At 40.0% G+C, this 17,500-nt stretch overlaps 3 protein-coding genes and 1 long non-coding RNA gene across 4 annotated transcripts in view; 1 reads left to right on the top strand and 3 right to left on the bottom strand.

The window, feature by feature from the left end:
• Nucleotides 1-3,491: 3,491 nt before the first annotated feature.
• Nucleotides 3,492-6,941, bottom strand: LOC137976040 (uncharacterized). The gene is made up of 5 exons (XM_068823298.1): nt 6,475-6,941; nt 6,029-6,111; nt 5,228-5,568; nt 4,814-5,068; nt 3,492-4,603 (listed from the first exon to the last, which is right to left on the bottom strand). The coding sequence occupies exons 1-5, from the start codon at nt 6,520-6,522 to the stop codon at nt 4,125-4,127; spliced, it is 1,206 nt and encodes a 401-aa protein (XP_068679399.1). The 5' UTR covers nt 6,523-6,941; the 3' UTR covers nt 3,492-4,124.
• Nucleotides 6,942-8,230: 1,289 nt separating this feature from the next.
• Nucleotides 8,231-11,812, bottom strand: LOC137976424 (uncharacterized). Its single transcript, XR_011117762.1, has 3 exons — nt 11,685-11,812; nt 10,542-10,843; nt 8,231-9,179 (listed from the first exon to the last, which is right to left on the bottom strand). It is a non-coding gene; the product is annotated as an uncharacterized lncRNA (long non-coding RNA).
• Nucleotides 11,813-12,573: 761 nt separating this feature from the next.
• LOC137975768 (uncharacterized) lies at nt 12,574-15,657 on the top strand. Its single transcript, XM_068822947.1, has 5 exons — nt 12,574-12,739; nt 13,093-13,175; nt 13,889-14,229; nt 14,389-14,643; nt 14,862-15,657. Exons 1-5 carry the CDS (start codon nt 12,692-12,694, stop codon nt 15,338-15,340), a joined length of 1,206 nt encoding a protein of 401 aa, XP_068679048.1. The 5' UTR covers nt 12,574-12,691; the 3' UTR covers nt 15,341-15,657.
• Nucleotides 15,658-17,188: 1,531 nt separating this feature from the next.
• LOC137975469 (F-box/LRR-repeat protein 15-like) overlaps nt 17,189-17,500 on the bottom strand; it is a 1,380-nt gene continuing 1,068 nt past the window's right edge. The window contains exon 1 of the mRNA XM_068822594.1: nt 17,189-17,500. This exon is cut by the window's right edge and continues 1,068 nt beyond it. Within this exon, the coding sequence (XP_068678695.1) occupies nt 17,189-17,500 (312 nt within the window).

Here is a 17,500-nt window from a genome sequence, read left to right as displayed (position 1 = left end):
AAGCTTTAACTTCACCAATTATCAGTCATGTGACCAGTTTGTTGCAAATGGCCTGTTCGCCATCCCGTGATCTTTGCGATGCCATCATGAGATAGCTCTCTTTCTTTACTGCTTGACGTTCACAACCCTGATGGTCTTAAATCTTAATACAGTAAAACCCGCGTTTAAGAACCTGTCAGTCTGAAATTTCAAAAAAGGTTCTTAATTTCCAAATTACGTAATATAACGTCAATCTTTTTTATTTTCACAGCCTACGAGGTGAACATGACTTTATCTTAATCATCTCATGTTTTTTTCGTACACATGGATAAAAAACCTATTTGAAAATCAAGATAAACAATGTTTAAAAAGCAGCAGAATGATATTTAGGTACAATTTTGCCAGTACTGATTTTGCTGGGAGCGAACCCCTTGTTCACCCAGGTCCTGTTGGTAGGGAATTTTTTCAATTTCATGGGTGGCCTTAAAATTTTCAAGGATTGTAGAATCACTTCGGTTTCTGCATGAGCGCTTTCCAAGAGTGCATGAATAGAAAGATCAGGTCAGCTTAAGTCCCCGCAACTTGAGTTTCTTACGACCGACAGACTTCGGTTCCTTGCTCTCTTCTTTGCTCCCTCGTCAAGCTCAAACCTAGTATGCAGTATGATAAACGCTTTTTAAGCGTCTGTTGGAGCTGGGCACTTATACTGAAATCAAAGCAAATTACCCCTAATCAAATAACAAGTTAGCTTTTGATGAGAGCGGAAAACCAGAGTACTTAGAGAAAAACCTGTCGGAGCAGAGACAGATAAGCAATTCAATCCACACGTGATGCCAAGTCGGGGAGCCCAACCGGGGACATATTTCTGGGTGGGGGGGGGGGGGGGGGAGGAGAGGCGAGTGCTCTCACCAGCGGGTGAATCAATGATTGAATGAGCAAAGCACTTGTGTGTATAAAAACGGTTGTTAGAATGAAAAACAAAGTGTATAAATCTTAAATTAGGTAATTGAGCACCCATCAATAACGTACAAATCCTTAGCACCCTTAATCAAGACAAAGGAAGTCAATTCTCAGAAATATTTATTTAAATAATCATGTTTGAAATATATTACATTACATATTTTATTTGATACAAAAAGTTTGCACCAATGTTAAAGGACTATGTACAATTAAATTATCGAGCTTTTCGTTGCCTGGTCATGTATAATCCCATGCAGAAAAAAAAAATGATAAAATTATTAAAATATCTAATTACGTTTACCCTAAAAGTAGGTCCGTTTAACGAAAAACTGTGACCGAGGTCTTGAAAACGCTGCCCGAGGCCGCAAGCCGAGGGCAGCATTTTCAAGACAGAGGTTCCAGTTTTTCACTATACGGACCGACCCTTAGCTGTTAATTTTTTTTTGTTCCTTTTTTTCTATGGCGTCAACTCCTGGACAAAATGTTCATCTCGTCCTGCCGCATTATCCTGTCGTAGTGTCCTCTTCTCATCTCGCCAATTCATCGAGTCAACTCGTCGTCTCGTCCAGTTCATCTCTAAGTGTCGTCGAGTTATCTCGTCGTCTTGTCGAGTCATCTCGTCGTGTCGTCTTTTTTGACGTATTGTCTCGTTGTACCATTACTCGTTTATTCTTCAACGCGTCGTATTACCTTTCAACTCGTCATGTCGCCTTTCAACTCTTCGTGCAACGATTTCGTGCACTGTTCTTGGAGAAAAGAGGGGACCTAAGGGACCTGGGTACCACAACTGAGCAATCCAATATGGCTGCCGTAGAGCCCATGCAAGAGCTCAAGGAATGTCTTCGTGCTAGTGTTGAAATGCTCCTAGATAAGCTAAATGACAGACTGCATGAAGACATGGATGGTGTTGATTACCACTGCGTCAGTTCAGCTTGATATAATTCAGAACCTGGTCGAGAGAGCTTCGGTGCTGTATGGCATTCCCTTGGAAATTGTTGATATTTTAAGAAGTGCTCAAGATTCGTTAAGATCATTAGCGACTGGAAAGAAAGAGTCTTGGGTATTTAATTCTACAGGTTGTCGAGGAGGACCGTCTCTTCATATTCCCCAAGATATGTTGCAATTATACTTAGATTATGAGTTTATGATAAGGGTGATCTCACAGTGTAAATTCGTCTTTTAACCGTAGTAAGTTGAAGGGCGCGCATCAGAATTCCCTTCGGACAAACAAGTCTCATGCTCTCTTGAATCCGACGCCACTGGACATGTAGTCCTTTTGCTCTCAAAAAGCCACGCATTCTTCTGTATCCACAGTTGGGGAACATTGCCAAAATATTAAAGCTAAACAAAAACACATTTCACATAAGTACAAAGTGAAATGCTATTATTTTGTTGCTCTAATGACATGCAAGTGACACATAAACGTGCAAGCAGACTAAATTGGTGCACAAGGTTTGTGTCAAGCCCTGCCCATGAAGTCTCCTTGCTTTCCCATCATGGCTGACCAACCCAATTTAAAAAAGAGGATAAGGATTTCATAATTTACCCTTGAGCGACAACATCACTTCTGTATTAAAATACAAAGTCTACTACGACCTTTCTGAATGATAATTACCTTTTATCAACACCAGCTAGATGTGCTCCACACAGGAAAATGAGTGTAAGTTAATAATTTGCACAATCATTGGAGTGTCTGAATCGTTTGAAGCTCTGATTGAATTTTAGTCTACAATAAAGTTAAGGGGAAGGTCGTAGACACTTTCACCTATATATGAGAATACTGATGAAACAAGATAAACCTGATTAGTTACATCTGATTGTCAAGCTCGTTGTCTGACACATTAGTGTAGTCAACTTTTTTCAAGTCATATTCTGTTATTCGTCTTTGGATTGTCTTGCTAGATACACCAAAAATTTGCCCAATTTTCGCCAAAGAAAACTGATAATCTAAGTATAATTGCAGCATATCTTGGGGAATATGAAAAGACAGTCTTCCTCGACAACCTGTAGAATTAAATACCCAAGACTCTTTCTTTCCAGTCGCTAATGATCTTAACGAATCTTGAGCACTTCTTAAAATATCAACAATTTCCAAGGGAATGCCATACAGCACCGAAGCTCTCTCGACCAGGTTCTGAATTATATCAAGCTGAACTGACGCAGTGGTAATCAACACCATCCATGTCTTCATGCAGTCTGTCATTTAGCTTATCTAGGAGCATTTCAACACTAGCACGAAGACATTCCTTGAGCTCTTGCATGGGCTCTACGGCAGCCATATTGGATTGCTCAGTTGTGGTACCCAGGTCCCTTAGGTCCCCTCTTTTCTCCAAGAACAGTGCACGAAATCGTTGCACGAAGAGTTGAAAGGCGACATGACGAGTTGAAAGGCGACATGACGAGTTGAAAGGTAATACGACGCGTTGAAGAATAAACGAGTAATGGTACAACGAGACAATACGTCAAAAAAGACGACACGACGAGATGACTCGACAAGACGACGAGATAACTCGACGACACTTAGAGATGAACTGGACGAGACGACGAGTTGACTCGATGAATTGGCGAGATGAGAAGAGGACACTACGACAGGATAATGCGGCAGGACGAGATGAACATTTTGTCCAGGAGTTGACGCCATATTTTTCGCTCTCTCTCTCTTCCTCTCCGAAATCACTTTTTGATTGTGGAGCCGCACCGCGCTTGATAGCGAATGCAGTAAGCGATTTACAAACTGGAAGTTTCAAAGAGGAATATTTTTATTTGAATTCTATTGCCACGCCTCTTATCTGATAAAAATCTGTTTTGAAACACTTACTTTTGTACGTAAACGGATTCGGTGTCCAAAAGTTCGAAATTTAAGGTCATTACACAAGCTCACGCAACCAGGGCTAGAATTCCGCCCGGGTTGGTGGGCAAGATGGAAAAATTCCGCCCGCTGCCAGAGCCCGCAATCAGACTGCAGGAGTCGCAGAATTTCGCCCACTCAAGTATTGAGGAAAAAAATTATTCATCTCATGATATCTTTTTTGGAGAAAGTTTAAAACGCTTTAAGTCGTTTAGGCAATTAACCAAAGGAAATAAAATCACTATATTTTACTTCACAAACAAAACTTTCTTCAAATAACAGGACAGTTTCAGCCCCCAAAAAACACTTAAGATCAGGAAGAAAACATGCAAAATATTCACAGCTTAGAGAAGAAATGAATCTGTGGTTTCTTAAGAACACGATCCACCATTGAACTTGCTTCCATAGCACAGCCCCACGAGAAAGTCACACCCGAGCCAACGTGTCCATAATTGTGCAGAATTGACGGACACATAGGATCCCACTCCAAACGAACGTTGCCTTTACGAGCCGGTCGCAGGCCTACCAACACTTGCTCCACGTCCTCGTCGTTATAGTTACGGAGGGGAGGATAGAACTCTTTGACTTTTTCGAACATTCTTCTGATCGGTGGATAATCAAGTGTAAGATTTCTGTCCCACTGATTGGGTTGTACCATGCCACCAAGCCATAGTTTATCTTCACCTCTTGGAAGAATAAACACGAAGCTTTGTCCTTCTTTTTTGGACTCGTCAATGTCCTCGATGAGGGAGATACACATAGAATGGTTGAGCTTAGGCATCAGGCTGCCGTCATTTCGCACTTTCAATATCACACCTATGAAAAGATTATCGAATGACGGGTCAGTGTTCTGGCTAAAACATATTCAGAACGGCGGTGCACAGAAAAAGGTTTTCAACTAATCGCCTAAATGCAAGAGGTTATGTTCTAGCCAATAAATCTATTCAGTGAGTACTGGTAGGAAACTCAAGTTGTCCTTGAAGGTTGCACTCGAAGCGCTTCATGTCAAAACGATTTTCTTAATACCTCTTAGTGGATACACATCTTTATCTCCAGCCAGTTCTTTAGCGCTGAGTCCGGAGCAGTTAAAGATTAACTGAGCTTTGTATTTCTTTTTCAATTTCTCTGCTTGGTCTCTCAACAGTCCTTTGATTTCATCGTGCACAAAGCGACAGCCTTTGTCTTTGCACTGTTTGTAAAGCCACTGCATGTAAACCACTGTGTCAACCATTGGAGCCATGTGTTGGTAGGCATCTACTACACCAGTGCCTGCGTTCACAGCTGAAAGGGGAAATTAAACCAAAAAAGATTGTTACAAAAACTCTTCTTAATTTCGTCACTAAAGGTAAGTTGACACACGGGTCAGATCTTGCCATTCTCTATAGGCTGGAAAAGAGTGTAAAATATTTTCATAAGAATACACAAAGTAGTTAGACTTACCAGTTTCCTCGATCAATTTAGCGTCGTGGCGAAATCCTGGCAAATGGCAGAGTTCCTCCATCTTGTCCAACTGGCTCGGAAGATTGTCAACCTTCTCCTTGAAGTAAAACACCGATTGTCTAAGGTAGGCTCCAGTTTCCTTTGGCTTCATGGCTAACTCCATAAACTTAGCATAACCGTCCATACACCAAACCTTGGATCTTTCCAGAGACTTTTCGTCAGTGTGACGTCCACACACAGCAGGAGGCCACTCCCACAATGCACCAGCGATCTCAGAGGTGATGCATTTACCGGCGGCAACCGGGGAGGCATACTCTTTCGCTAAAACTGTAACTTTGTACCTGCAAACAAGACGTTTCCACTACATTTAGTCAACAAACATGAAACTGTTTGATCAAATCCATTTTGAATACATTGTGGTCATGGGATTCATGAACTAGTGACACTAGTGAAATTTGCACGCCTGTGCAAGGGCTTTCAAGCGAGTTGCCTTTTCTAAGACCGTGAAAAAGTAAGCATTTTCATAAAGCGTCATTCGCCAAAATATCGCGTAACATACTGCACAACACCACGAAGGTATTGCAGTGTACTTTTTGAAAACTTCTCTTGAATTGCAGAATTTAAGGAATTCATCATCAGCTCAGCACGAACCGCGCCAAGGCACCTAAGAAGCGGTGCTTTAAAGACGACTACAATCTATTGGGTTCTTACTTGAATGGTCTGGTCTTAGAAGATAAAAACTACATTCACAAGAGAACAACTGTTTTCAGAGTTACAGAAAAACAAGAGCACCATACTTACCCTTTGTTCAAAAGCTGAAGTGCGCTGGTCATTCCAACAACTCCACCGCCAATGATGAGAATTCGAGGGGTTCTCTGTGGACTCTAGGAGCGGGAAAAAGAAATATGAGAAAAGCGTGAATAAGAGAAAGAGGATGGGAATTTCAAAACTTTCAGACGACAATAGGCAGATGATAGTTCAACAATAGCATTCTGCGCGATGTTGTGCAACGACTTACTTTAATCTAGTTGGTCAAACCTAGTGGCCGGTTTTATCAACACAACATTATTATCATACAAAGGAAGAAACAACTAAGAACTAAGAAATTAACACGGTCATAACATGACGGCAGTCAATGCCCTAAAAAAAGTGAAGTGTTCCCATAGTGCAAATCATCAAAACGAGAAAGCACCGCTGCTTTCAAAACTGATTTATTCTCAATGTATAAAACAGTAAATAATCCTTACCTTAAGTCCCTTTGTGTTGTCGAAAGTTCCGGTAGGCTGCAGCGCCATTTTTCCCACGTTCGGCCTTCTTGCTATTTCTTCTATGCCAGAGGTTCTTGGGGCAGTTCTCTCGAGTAGTCAAGTTGTTTGGTTACGCTTTGCAGGTTACCTGCTTTTTATAGGCGAATAGTCTGAAAAGTATTTCGTTAGAGAAGTTGATCCAATCAAACGTTTCAAATGGATAGTAACGTCAGAACCAGTGTTACGGGCACGTACCGCACTACAGCGTTTTCATGACGAAGCACACACGGTCAGTTTGGACAGCGAAAACCAATCACGTAGCAACTAATTGATCAATGTTACCTTTTTATCAATATTTTTATATTAGGTGAGGGAAGGATAACAAAAAGTGGCCGTTTATGATTTTGCAAACTCGAATTAAAGAAAAACCCCTCATTTCAAACTTCCTTTTTTTCATATTTTGTTGTTGTTTTTTTTTTTCGCCAAGAAAGATCTAATGATATGTTTGACCTACGGTGCCACTATTTTAACTTCGTTAGAAACGCGTAATTCGGGGTCAAAAGTAATAACTTGCCAAAAAAAAAAAACTCTTTCAAGCTTTTAAAAAAAAATTCCTAGGAGTAGAGATTTTCGTTTAGTTTTACAAAAGCTTTCTGGAATGTTGAGATTTCGTTTTCAAATAATCCATCTATACAATGTTACCGCTGTTGTTACGGTTACGGCGTGTGAGATATACATACATACACTTGTCCATGACATGTCTTTAAGCTTTTACACTGCAATTGTTTTGAATTAGCCAACATCGACGATATGATTTTAGTCCCATCTAGACCAAAACCAACGTATTGTAACCCTTCTTTAACAGTTACGTATTTTGTGGCTGATGAAGTTTGGTTTTTTTTAAAACTTTTGATATTTCTCTCTGAGTTCAGGAAATTATTTTACTATCGCAACTGACCCGGAAATGAGTTAACTTAGTCACTGAATTCAAGTTGTCCGCGAACGACGGTGAGTGGGCTCACAGATTTGAAAATAAAAATCATTTGACCTCTTGCATGGTAACTGCTTGTCATAGTACGGGACGGGAATAAGATTAATACGTTTTGTTCAAATCAATATGTTGCAAATAGAAGGTGTATCTTGACAAAAATCCAAAGCCCTTTGTGTGGTTTGGAACGTTAAAGAGTCTAGGACTCTTTAAAGTTTAAAGTTTAAAGTTTAAAGGTGGAGTGTAGGTGACAACGCGAGGCTACGTGATTCCGTGAGTGCTGACGTGGCTTTGCCATGCTGACCATTCACGGTAAGATCTTTGAAGGCCTAATATTCGTAAAGTAGATGATTCCTTACTTTTTTGTGAAATAAAGGGATCCTTTGTCATGTACAATGATTGGAGCAGATTCCAAAGTGTAGACCTATGAAAGTTGAAAACTCGTAATTTTCAGGAAAAGGTTTACACAAACGGAAAAGAGCCTTCCGCTGTGAGAAAATCTGGGCACGCACTTAATTGAAAAAGCGTTAGGTTGACTGTAGAATACCTGGCCAATTCGAAGCTGTTCATTTAAAACGGCTCCGACGACGCTTTGAAGCTTAAGTCTTGAGGCTACATGCGTAATGATTAGTTGTAAAGCACTAGATGGCAGTAGATACAGGTAAAAAAGGTATAAGGTTTAACCCACTTGAAGATCAAGGGTTAAAAATGATGACCTTGAAAAAGCAGGACGCGGTTATTTAGGCATTCCACATCGAGTGTATTAAAATTAGCAAAACTGTGTATTTGAAAGCCTAAACAGTAAACAACACTGCTAAAACTAACTTCGTGGAAGTAATCTGTCTATTAACAGGTCTCCCGTCCATTACTAAACGATTTTATTGTGTCACACTTTAATGTCACTTTTATTGGAAATCGGATTTTACGAACGGAAACATAACTGTAAATAAAACTCAAGAATGTACCACGGCTCACGTATTTCACTGCAACCGTGACTAAATTAAAGTATTTCATTGCGTGTGTACTAGACACAGCTGATGTGGGAAAAGCCGCGGTTCGAGGAGAATGTTGAGTGGATTTTCTTGCAAATGTGGGCCATGGCACTCATTAAATCCATATTTTCGAATGCATGAAACTATTTTACATATCACGACCAATTATTTTACTAATCGTGACTATTACAAAATTCTCGAACCTTGTAATGGGCAGTTGTACGCTTCATCAAGCACTTGCTAGTTGTACGTGAATCATTTATCTTTATCCAGAACTATTAAAAACACTAACAAAAGTTGAGCAGGTTAAGCTGTAATAATTTTAACACCGTCATCTTCTCTTAATTTGTACGGTTAATTGATAATAGGACTTCGTGTCGTACAATTCAGGGAATAATCGTGATTTAAATTACTCGCCGCTGATTACTCCATGAATTGTACTCCACTCAGTCCCATTATCATTATAAATTGAGCATGTATGTTGTAGTTTATCCCAGTTACGGTTCTTTTCTTTTTAAGATTGACAAAAACAGTTCTTTTTACTGTGCTGAGAGCAGTTCAGCGATACCACAGAACATTAACAGAGAGATTAATTGGCATCGTGTGCATGTTACGGCCGGAAAAAAGCGGGCAAGCATCCTGCTGAAAGGTGGGTATTGCCAAAAATCAACGACACTTGTTTGATTTCAGCTCATTTCTTGCTTGTTAGGGATATCAAGCGACTTCTAAAAAGAGAGAGACGAGTTAGAAAAAGAGAATTTTTCATACTTTAAAGCGGCCTTCACACGACAAACTTAAGTTGGCAAACTCGTGTTGGCAAGCTCACGTTGGCGTGTGTGAAGGACACAACAATAGTTGTCAAACATGTTGGCGAAAAATAGAACTCGTCTATCTATTCTCGCCAACTTTTTCACCAACTTTTTCGAGTTGGTAAACTCGTATTTAACCTGTCTACGATTGGCAAACGTGAGTTGTTGACTTTAAACCAATCAAAATTCGTGCTCTATTCACGTGACTTGCGTGACACTTCACAAAATGACGGATGAGAGACAGGAAGAAGCGACACTTCATTGATGAAGTGCACAGTTGTCCAGCTTTGTGAGACATTTCCTCCCCTGCATATAAAGATGAAATAAATAATTTTTTAAACCCGCGGCATCTTCTGCGCGGAGTTCTTGGACAAGCGTGTTGTACGTGCTAAGGGACGAATTTCTGCTTGGGTAGGGTTTTGTCGAAATAAAAAAAATCAATGCTTTCTTCTGTTCATTTCCGGCGATTAAATATAAAAAAAAAGGCAGAAGCGGAAACTCTCCCCTTTAAGTGCCATTGCACTAAGGCGGCCATTTTGCAAATTGGCGTGTGTTGTGATTTGACGCCTGTTTGACGTGTGAATGTATGCGTTCGCCAACTTTTTCGAATTTGCCAACTTAAGTCTGTCGTGTGAAGGCCGCTTAAGATAAGCAGTGCTATGCCCGTTTACCTATCATGTGTAAACGAAATGCTAAATGTCTCCAAAATCATTGGCTAAACAAGGAAAAAATGATCCACGGCGTTGCACGCAAGCGTCACGCAATACTTGCGTCACCTTATGAATCAAAATGGCATACTGGAAAAAAGAGTGTGATCTAAAATCACAAAAACTGGAAATAAATTTGTCAGAATTGCGAGAGTTGGCGTGACCTAAGCTGAATTTTGTTGTATGCATTTAAATTTTATTTCTTCACATTCTTTAAGAATATAATAAAAATATACATCTAGCGGAATTTTATTCATCTTCCAAAAACATTAATAAATAACTCAAGTTCATTTTCATCCTACGTAAGAGAATTTAATGAGGTTTTCAAAAATTGAAAAAAATATATTAGTTCACCAAACAGTTAATCTTAGAGGGCTTTTAGAAGTGCGAGGTCATCCTGACTGACAATAGCATATCAAAACGATTCCCAGCTCAAGGGATAGCTAGAGCGGCGTTCCGCGCAGAGAATGGGGAGGGGCTCTGTGAAGTATCTCCGCTCAGCTTATGCCTCTCGCGCCAACAATACGCCCGTTACACAGGCTAACGGTTATCAAGTCACTTAGTACTTAACTGTTAAGTAATACTATCCAAATCTTCGGAATAGTAAAGTAGCGCTTGTAAGGTGGAGTCTTTTCTTCTAGGTTTGGGTAGCAGTTTGATCAAGTTGTTCCTTTCGTCAGCGTCCATGCAAAACTAGTAATGGCAGGAACTTACACAATTGGCACGCTTCAAATGCACTCTAGTTTTGTAGCTCTCGAGATTTCATTTGGACTGAATGGTCTTCCCTGAGCTGCCTTTGTATTGCCCTCCAAGCCATGAAATTGCTAAAAACCATTGCATCGAATGTACCCTCGCCATTAGGCAACAAAAGCTCTGTTTTTGTTGAAACACACAGAAATGAATCCTCTTAATTATTATAATAAGCGTTGAGACTTAATTTCAGCGAGAGATCTTAATAAGCAAAAACTTTTTTCCTCAGTTACGTTTGAGTCTAACAGCAATAAATTTCAGCAAGTGAGATACTATTGAGTTCTTTACGTAAAGCCTGCATACATTGATCTACATTTTCCAGAATACTCTTGTGACATGGTTCGTGACACCGACGAAAAGATCACGAATCATTCCGGTATAAAAGCTAATAAATATTAAAAGGGATGAAAAGTAAAATCCCTTTTTGATGCCTGTAGAATCTTAAGTCTTCAAAAACTTTGATACACTAAGGAATCAAACGATAAAGCCACGAGAGAGATTCTTCTAACGCTGTTTTTTTTCTCAAAGCACACTGAGGAAACAAAGCAAAGCTACTTGACAATTATGCTCTCACTGACCGAGAACGCATGTTTTATGAGTCAAATGAGTCAATGGGTCAATGAGTCAATGAGTCAATGAGTCAATGAGACTCACAGTCAATATAGCAATAATTTGTTGATTAAGCCTAAGCCCTCGTTTCAGTGATTAGGCCCAAGCACTCTCTGAAATTTTAGCTTTCATTTTATGGTTTAATTAACTGCACTAACTCGTTGACTCATTGACTCATGACTCATTGACTGACTCATTGACTCATAAATACTTAACACGCTCACTGCCCAGTAAATTAAAAGACGATATCTCTGTGAAATAAATGTGAATAGGGACACTGAACGTGTGCAACCTTTCTACGAGTATAGCCGCCTACCGGAAAGAAGCAGCACTCATAGTTAATTTCGAAACTCACCCCTTAAGTGGTGATTGTAAAATCACAATTGAAAAATCTTTGGGTTTGTAGATGATGCACCGAATGATCTCAGTTTGAACTGTGTTGAAATCGAACGGATGAACACGTCTCGAAATAATGCATCCCCGGCCCGGAAAAGTTTTGAAAGGGAGGCTTCCGTTTTGTGGAAAGGACCACGGAAAATTCGTTCGTGCTTAAGCGTTTTGGTATCTTATTGACCTTTATAGAGCACGTTTCTAGTTACTAAAAAACCTTGAAGAAAAGGCTTTTCAAAACGCTTGCCAAGCGCGAAAGCAAACCGAAAGGGATGTTTATATATCTATCTATATAGGCGAAGGATCCTTTTTTTTTTAGCGGAGTCCAGACCAAGACAATGCATTGGAATTTGCCTGAATCATGTTAAAATATTGAATTCTTGTTTGACATTGTCTCGTCACGGTCAAAGAGCAGTTTTGACGTCACGTCACCAATTTGTCACTCTGTAGGTGACAAAAAGGCGTCATTTTCACCTTTCCCTTTGTCGTGTCTTTAAAATGAAAAACGTGATTACACGATTAAAAGAAACAAAAAACTAACTAAAATTTAAAAAGGCTGACATTCACAAAATAAATGGATTCTACAAACTAAAAAACAGAAGAGGGCATGCGCTTGCAAACAAAAAAAAAAACGATATGAGCTTTTGGCCAACTAGTTTGCTTTTTTTCTTAATATATGCTTTCAAAACCAAAAAATAACTAGCCTAGTAGAAATAAACAAGTATACCTAAACAGAAACGTAGGTTAAAGTCTCGCGAAACGTGACGGGAATGGATCAGATCGACGTCAACAGATATTTAGCGCCCTTGACGTCAGAAATATTGAGAATCCCTTTGAAATACCTATGAAGCGGCGCTATAAAACGGGTGATTCTTTGAGATGGAGCAAAACGGCTCGAAGACTCGAGAGACAAGAATCTGAAACACAGCTGCCCCTACGGAAAAACGCACGAATTCGCCAAACTCAAGAAAAATGGCATTTCAGTTTACAAGAACCTTGGACAAGAGAAACAGACTTGAGGTAAGATATATGTATATTCCTCGTTCTCATCAATCCACTGTGGAATTGGAGAAAGTTGAGAGAAGAGGAAATTGGACAAAATGCGCCCTCTTAATTTTTAAAACACCGCTAAACATACGAAAAGCAGTAGTACGTATCATTTGTTTGGAGCTTTTCTTTTTCGCATTCAAAGTTACTTCTAGTCAAGAAACACAGAAAAACCGTACTCCGCTGATTGGCCTACACAGAATTTTTGGATTAGAATTCAGATAAATTCAATTCTGACATATTTTCAGTTGTTTTGGGTTATTACCTCCACTCATCCGCCCTTCTCTTAATAATTCTTCCCTCCAATCTTTTTCCCGCGCCCGTAGGATTCACAGAGAACCGCTCGTATCCTCGTCATTGGCGGTGGAGTTGTTGGAATGACCAGTGCACTTCAGTTGTTGAACAAAGGGTGAGTAGGTCCTCGGTCATATAGAACCTTTTCAAATTTTAGTGTGTCGTAAAGTCATTGTGCAAGTCTCAGAGTCGTACACGTTGACAGTACTAGGCCGGTACTATTTTTCAGTATTACTTTATATTATCGTTGCAAAAAGATAAACCCCGACTTTTGATTTAAAATTCGTTAAGTTTTATCGGTAAATCGTCAAGGCTGAATGCAGATAACATTCTGTCAATAAGTAACATGATTCCCTGATTATCTGGCATTAAGCGACCGGGTTTCCTAAGAAATACCGGATGATAACGCTAGAATGTTTCTGAGTTCTGCTCAGTTAAGTTCAGTTGGTGCAAGCTCAGTGAGGACGTAATCATGCTTTACCTTACCCTACCTATATGCATATAACCAGAACGGAACACGCATAGATTGTTGTTTTCAAACAATTAACACTTTTTTTTTATTTAATGCATTTCGTAAGTACAGCATATTTAATATCTAGTGCGACTGCCCCCACTTTTTCTTTTAGCGTTTCCCTTTCGATGGCCGCCTTCGTAGCTCAAGTTAAATCCCCACTCCACTTATAAAATGTTATTTATCCACTCACTTCTCTTTCTTCCTTGCCTTCCTTTTGGAAAAAACTTTAAAGTTCTGTTCTCGGTGAGTTCATAGCGGCCAATTAGTTCCATGTGCTAACTGACATATTTGTTATAAAATGTCTTCTTTTGCAGGTACAAAGTTACAGTTTTAGCGAAAGAGTATGCCTCCCCGGTAGCCTCTGGTAAATGCATCACCTCTGAGATCGCTGGTGCATTGTGGGAGTGGCCTCCTGCTGTGTGTGGACGTCACACTGACGAAAAGTCCCTGGAGAGATCCAAGGTTTGGTGTATGGACGGTTATGCTAAGTTCATGGAGTTAGCCATGAAGCCAAAGGAAACTGGAGCCTACCTTAGACAATCGGTGTTTTACTTCAAGGAGAAGGTTGACAATCTTCCGAGCCAGTTGGACAAGATGGAGGAACTCTGCCATTTGCCAGGATTTCGCCACGACGCTAAATTGATCGAGGAAACTGGTAAGTCTCACTACTTTGTGTATTCTTATGAAAATATCTTACACTCTTTTCCAGTCTACAGAGAATGGCAAGATCTGACCCGTGTGTCAACTTACCTTTAGTGACGAAATTAAGAAGAGTTTTTGTAACAATCTTTTTTGGTTTAATTTCCCCTTTCAGCTGTGAACGCAGACACTGGTGTAGTAGATGCCTACCAACACATGGCTCCAATGGTTGACACAGTGGTTTATATGCAGTGGCTTTACAAACAGTGCAAAGACAAAGGCTGTCGCTTTGTGCACGATGAAATCAAAGGACTGTTGAGAGACCAAGCAGAGAAATTGAAAAAGAAATACAACGCTCAGTTGATCTTTAACTGCTCCGGACTCAGCGCTAAAGAACTGGCTGGAGATAAAGATGTGTATCCACTAAGAGGTATTAAGGAAATTCTTTTTGAAATAATCAGTTACGAGCGTGAGCTTCAAAGACCACTTGAATGTCCTACCAGCCGCTGAATGGAATTCTTGGTTAGAACATGTTTTCTCAGTATTTAAGTGATCTGTTGATGATTGAGAGAAAATCTCTCTTTGCTCACCGTTTCTTAACATACTTGAGGCAGAATACTGACCCTTCGTTTAATAATCTTTTCATAGGTGTGATACTTAAAGTGCGAAATGATGGCAGCCTGATGCCTAAGCTCAACCATTCTATGTGTATCTCCCTGATCGAGGACATTGACGAGTCCAAAAAAGAAGGACAAAGCTTCGTGTTCATTCTCCCGAGAGGTGAAGGCAAACTATGGCTTGGTGGAATGGTACAACCCTATCAGTGGGACAGAAATCTTACACTTGATTATCCACCGATCAGAAGAATGTTCGAAAAAGTCAAAGAGTTCTATCCTCCCCTCCGTAACTATAACGACGAGGACGTGGAGCAAGTGTTGGTAGGCCTGCGACCGGCTCGTAAAGGCAACGTTCGTTTGGAGTGGGATCCTATGTGTCCGTCAATTCTGCACAATTATGGACACGGTGGCTCAGGTGTGACTTTCTCGTGGGGCTGTGCTATGGAAGCAAGTTCAATGGTGGATCGAGCTCTAAAGAAACCGCTGCTTCATCTCTTTTCTAAACTGTGAACGTTTTTCATGATTTCTATCGTTTCCGTGTTAATCAGTTAAAAAGAGGCAAGAAGAAGTTTGTTATTTGTTGCTAATTTATAAGTTACCTTTATTATATTTAGTAGAAGCTTAGCACTAACAAATGTTTCTTTGGTTGATGAATTTATTTATTTTATTTATTGCTATTGAAAAATTTTATTGACAAATGATCTTTATGAATGAGATTTTGTAAAATATGCGCAAAAAATAATATATTTTTCTACATCATTATAAGGCCTATCAACCTTTGGAATCTTAAAAAACACACCTTTTAATAAAGTTAACAAAACAAGGAATATCGTTTGTGTTGAATAAGTCAGATCGAGAGCGTATTACTTCTTCGAAACAGGGACATTTAATTAACAGTTCACTTCGGTAACAGCCACCGGTGGCTCAGTTGGTTGAGCATAAGGCTGTCATGCGGGAGGTCGCGGGTTCGAACCTGGGTCCTGTTTCTCGAAAGTCCCGAAACTTTGCGGGCCACTTTCGGTGTCACAATTCCCTTTGTATTTCAAGAACGGAGAGCATTTAAGTCGTCAAACTTCACAGACGTGTTTCTTTTAGTTAGCTTGAAAACATTTTAAAAGATCGGCTTTCCAAAACAAGTGGTTAGCAATTTCACACAATTTCATTTTCGGGCGCGAAAAGTTTTCGGGACTTTCGAGAAACGGCCCCTGGCCGGATCAACACACAGGATCTCCAAAATACTGATCAGGAGAAAGTGCTGCCTTTGTAATTTTCATCTCTAAATGTTTAAATGGACTATAAACCGTAGGCTCCGTCTCACAAATACCTTCTACGTTCATAAGTTCCCTGTGAGACGTTACAGAACCCACACACTCTTTTAGAAGAGTAGGGGGAATAAGTCCCCGGTGTTGTGGCTGTCCTGTTCTCTCCAGCACAAGTGGCCGGCTTGGCAGTGATGGCCTAAAAAGGCTTATGTTGTATGAGGCCACCTAGGCAGAAACAGCCATTACTCAAGAAGGACTTTGCCGAGTGCTGGAAGATGTAAGATGTAGATGAAACCCTGTTTTTTTTTTTTTTCGAGTATGACAGAGTCAAAATATAAAACGAGAGAAAGTGAGGGGAGTACTTAATGGAGCAATAAATCACACTCGAAAAATTTAAGCCTTGATACCGTTAACAGCGGAGCTGCTTGCTACAGAGATGTTCGTTAAGCAATTACGCTGGTAAGGGAAAGTTAGAGGTCGCAAAACATTTCATCGCGTGAGGGACAAAACGACACTCGATATAGTACAGCTAAAGAAATAAATTATCGCTTTTATCGCTCACAAATGTACATGTATTCCTTACTTGACTTGTCTTTCTCAAACTCTCTACGAGTTGCTGACCACCTCTTACGGCTTGAAAGCACATCTTTCCTACTATTACGTAGGAAAGATCTCTCAGGGAAACAACTTCCGTCTTTTACCTTAGATTTACACGGTTCATTCAACCAAGTAATCGAATTTTAACAAAACATGGTGCAAAGAGCTGTTTTTACCTGTTATAAAAGTACGAAACCTTCAAAGGTTTCTATATTTTACTAAATCCTAAAAAGTACCTTTAGTCGGTATTCGTGTTATATATGGTTTAGTAATTTAACTTGACTGATTGTAACGTGGTCCTATTCGGTCATACTTTATGGAATCTCAAATAGCCATAAACGTTAACAACACCCCTTTACAGAGCAGAGTGAGTACCACTTCACGTTGATTCCAATATTTCCGTTTGGGTGTGAACTCATCTTCATTCTCCGATATGTTGACTCTGAGTTCTAAGGCTCACCGGAGAGAATGCACTTTGATCGTTTTGCCAGGACAGCATCTAATACCGTATATCACACCTGGGCAAACTTCTCTTGAGCTCTAAGACATCCAACGTTGTAATACTTTTGCAATTCAGAATCTCTAATTCTCTGAGATTATTGAGGTGACGAGAAATAAGAGCCATCGTATCGCTGGTCGCGTTAATGCAATTTTGAATGTTCAATACTCGAAGCCAGCGGCAACTAGTAATTACCTTTGATAGCGCCTCCGACGAACAGTCACGACAGTCTCCGAGATACAAGTCGGTAATAAGCGGTAGGTTGTCGCTGATGGCAATCAAAAAACTGTCCTTCATTCTTCCCGAGTAAGA

This window comes from Montipora foliosa, chromosome 11, assembly GCF_036669935.1.
Source record: "Montipora foliosa isolate CH-2021 chromosome 11, ASM3666993v2, whole genome shotgun sequence".
NCBI classification, from domain to species: Eukaryota; Metazoa; Cnidaria; class Anthozoa; order Scleractinia; family Acroporidae; genus Montipora; species Montipora foliosa.
Note: the sequence above shows the minus strand (reverse complement) of the source record. Positions and strands in the feature narration are given on the sequence as shown.

Excerpts from the sequence above, each read along its gene's own strand:
- LOC137975768 (XM_068822947.1), top strand. The coding sequence starts at position 12,692 with ATGGCATTTCAGTTTACAAGAACCTTGGACAAGAGAAACAGACTTGAG. Across the intron at positions 12,740-13,092 it reads ACAAGAGAAACAGACTTGAG|GATTCACAGAGAACCGCTCG; the intron begins GTAAGATATATG and ends CCGCGCCCGTAG. Across the intron at positions 14,230-14,388 it reads TAAATTGATCGAGGAAACTG|CTGTGAACGCAGACACTGGT; the intron begins GTAAGTCTCACT and ends TTCCCCTTTCAG.
- LOC137976040 (XM_068823298.1), bottom strand. The coding sequence starts at position 6,522 with ATGGCGCTGCAGCCTACCGGAACTTTCGACAACACAAAGGGACTTAAG. Across the intron at positions 6,112-6,474 it reads ACAACACAAAGGGACTTAAG|AGTCCACAGAGAACCCCTCG; the intron begins GTAAGGATTATT and ends TCCCGCTCCTAG. Across the intron at positions 5,569-6,028 it reads CTTCAGCTTTTGAACAAAGG|GTACAAAGTTACAGTTTTAG; the intron begins GTAAGTATGGTG and ends TCTTGTTTGCAG.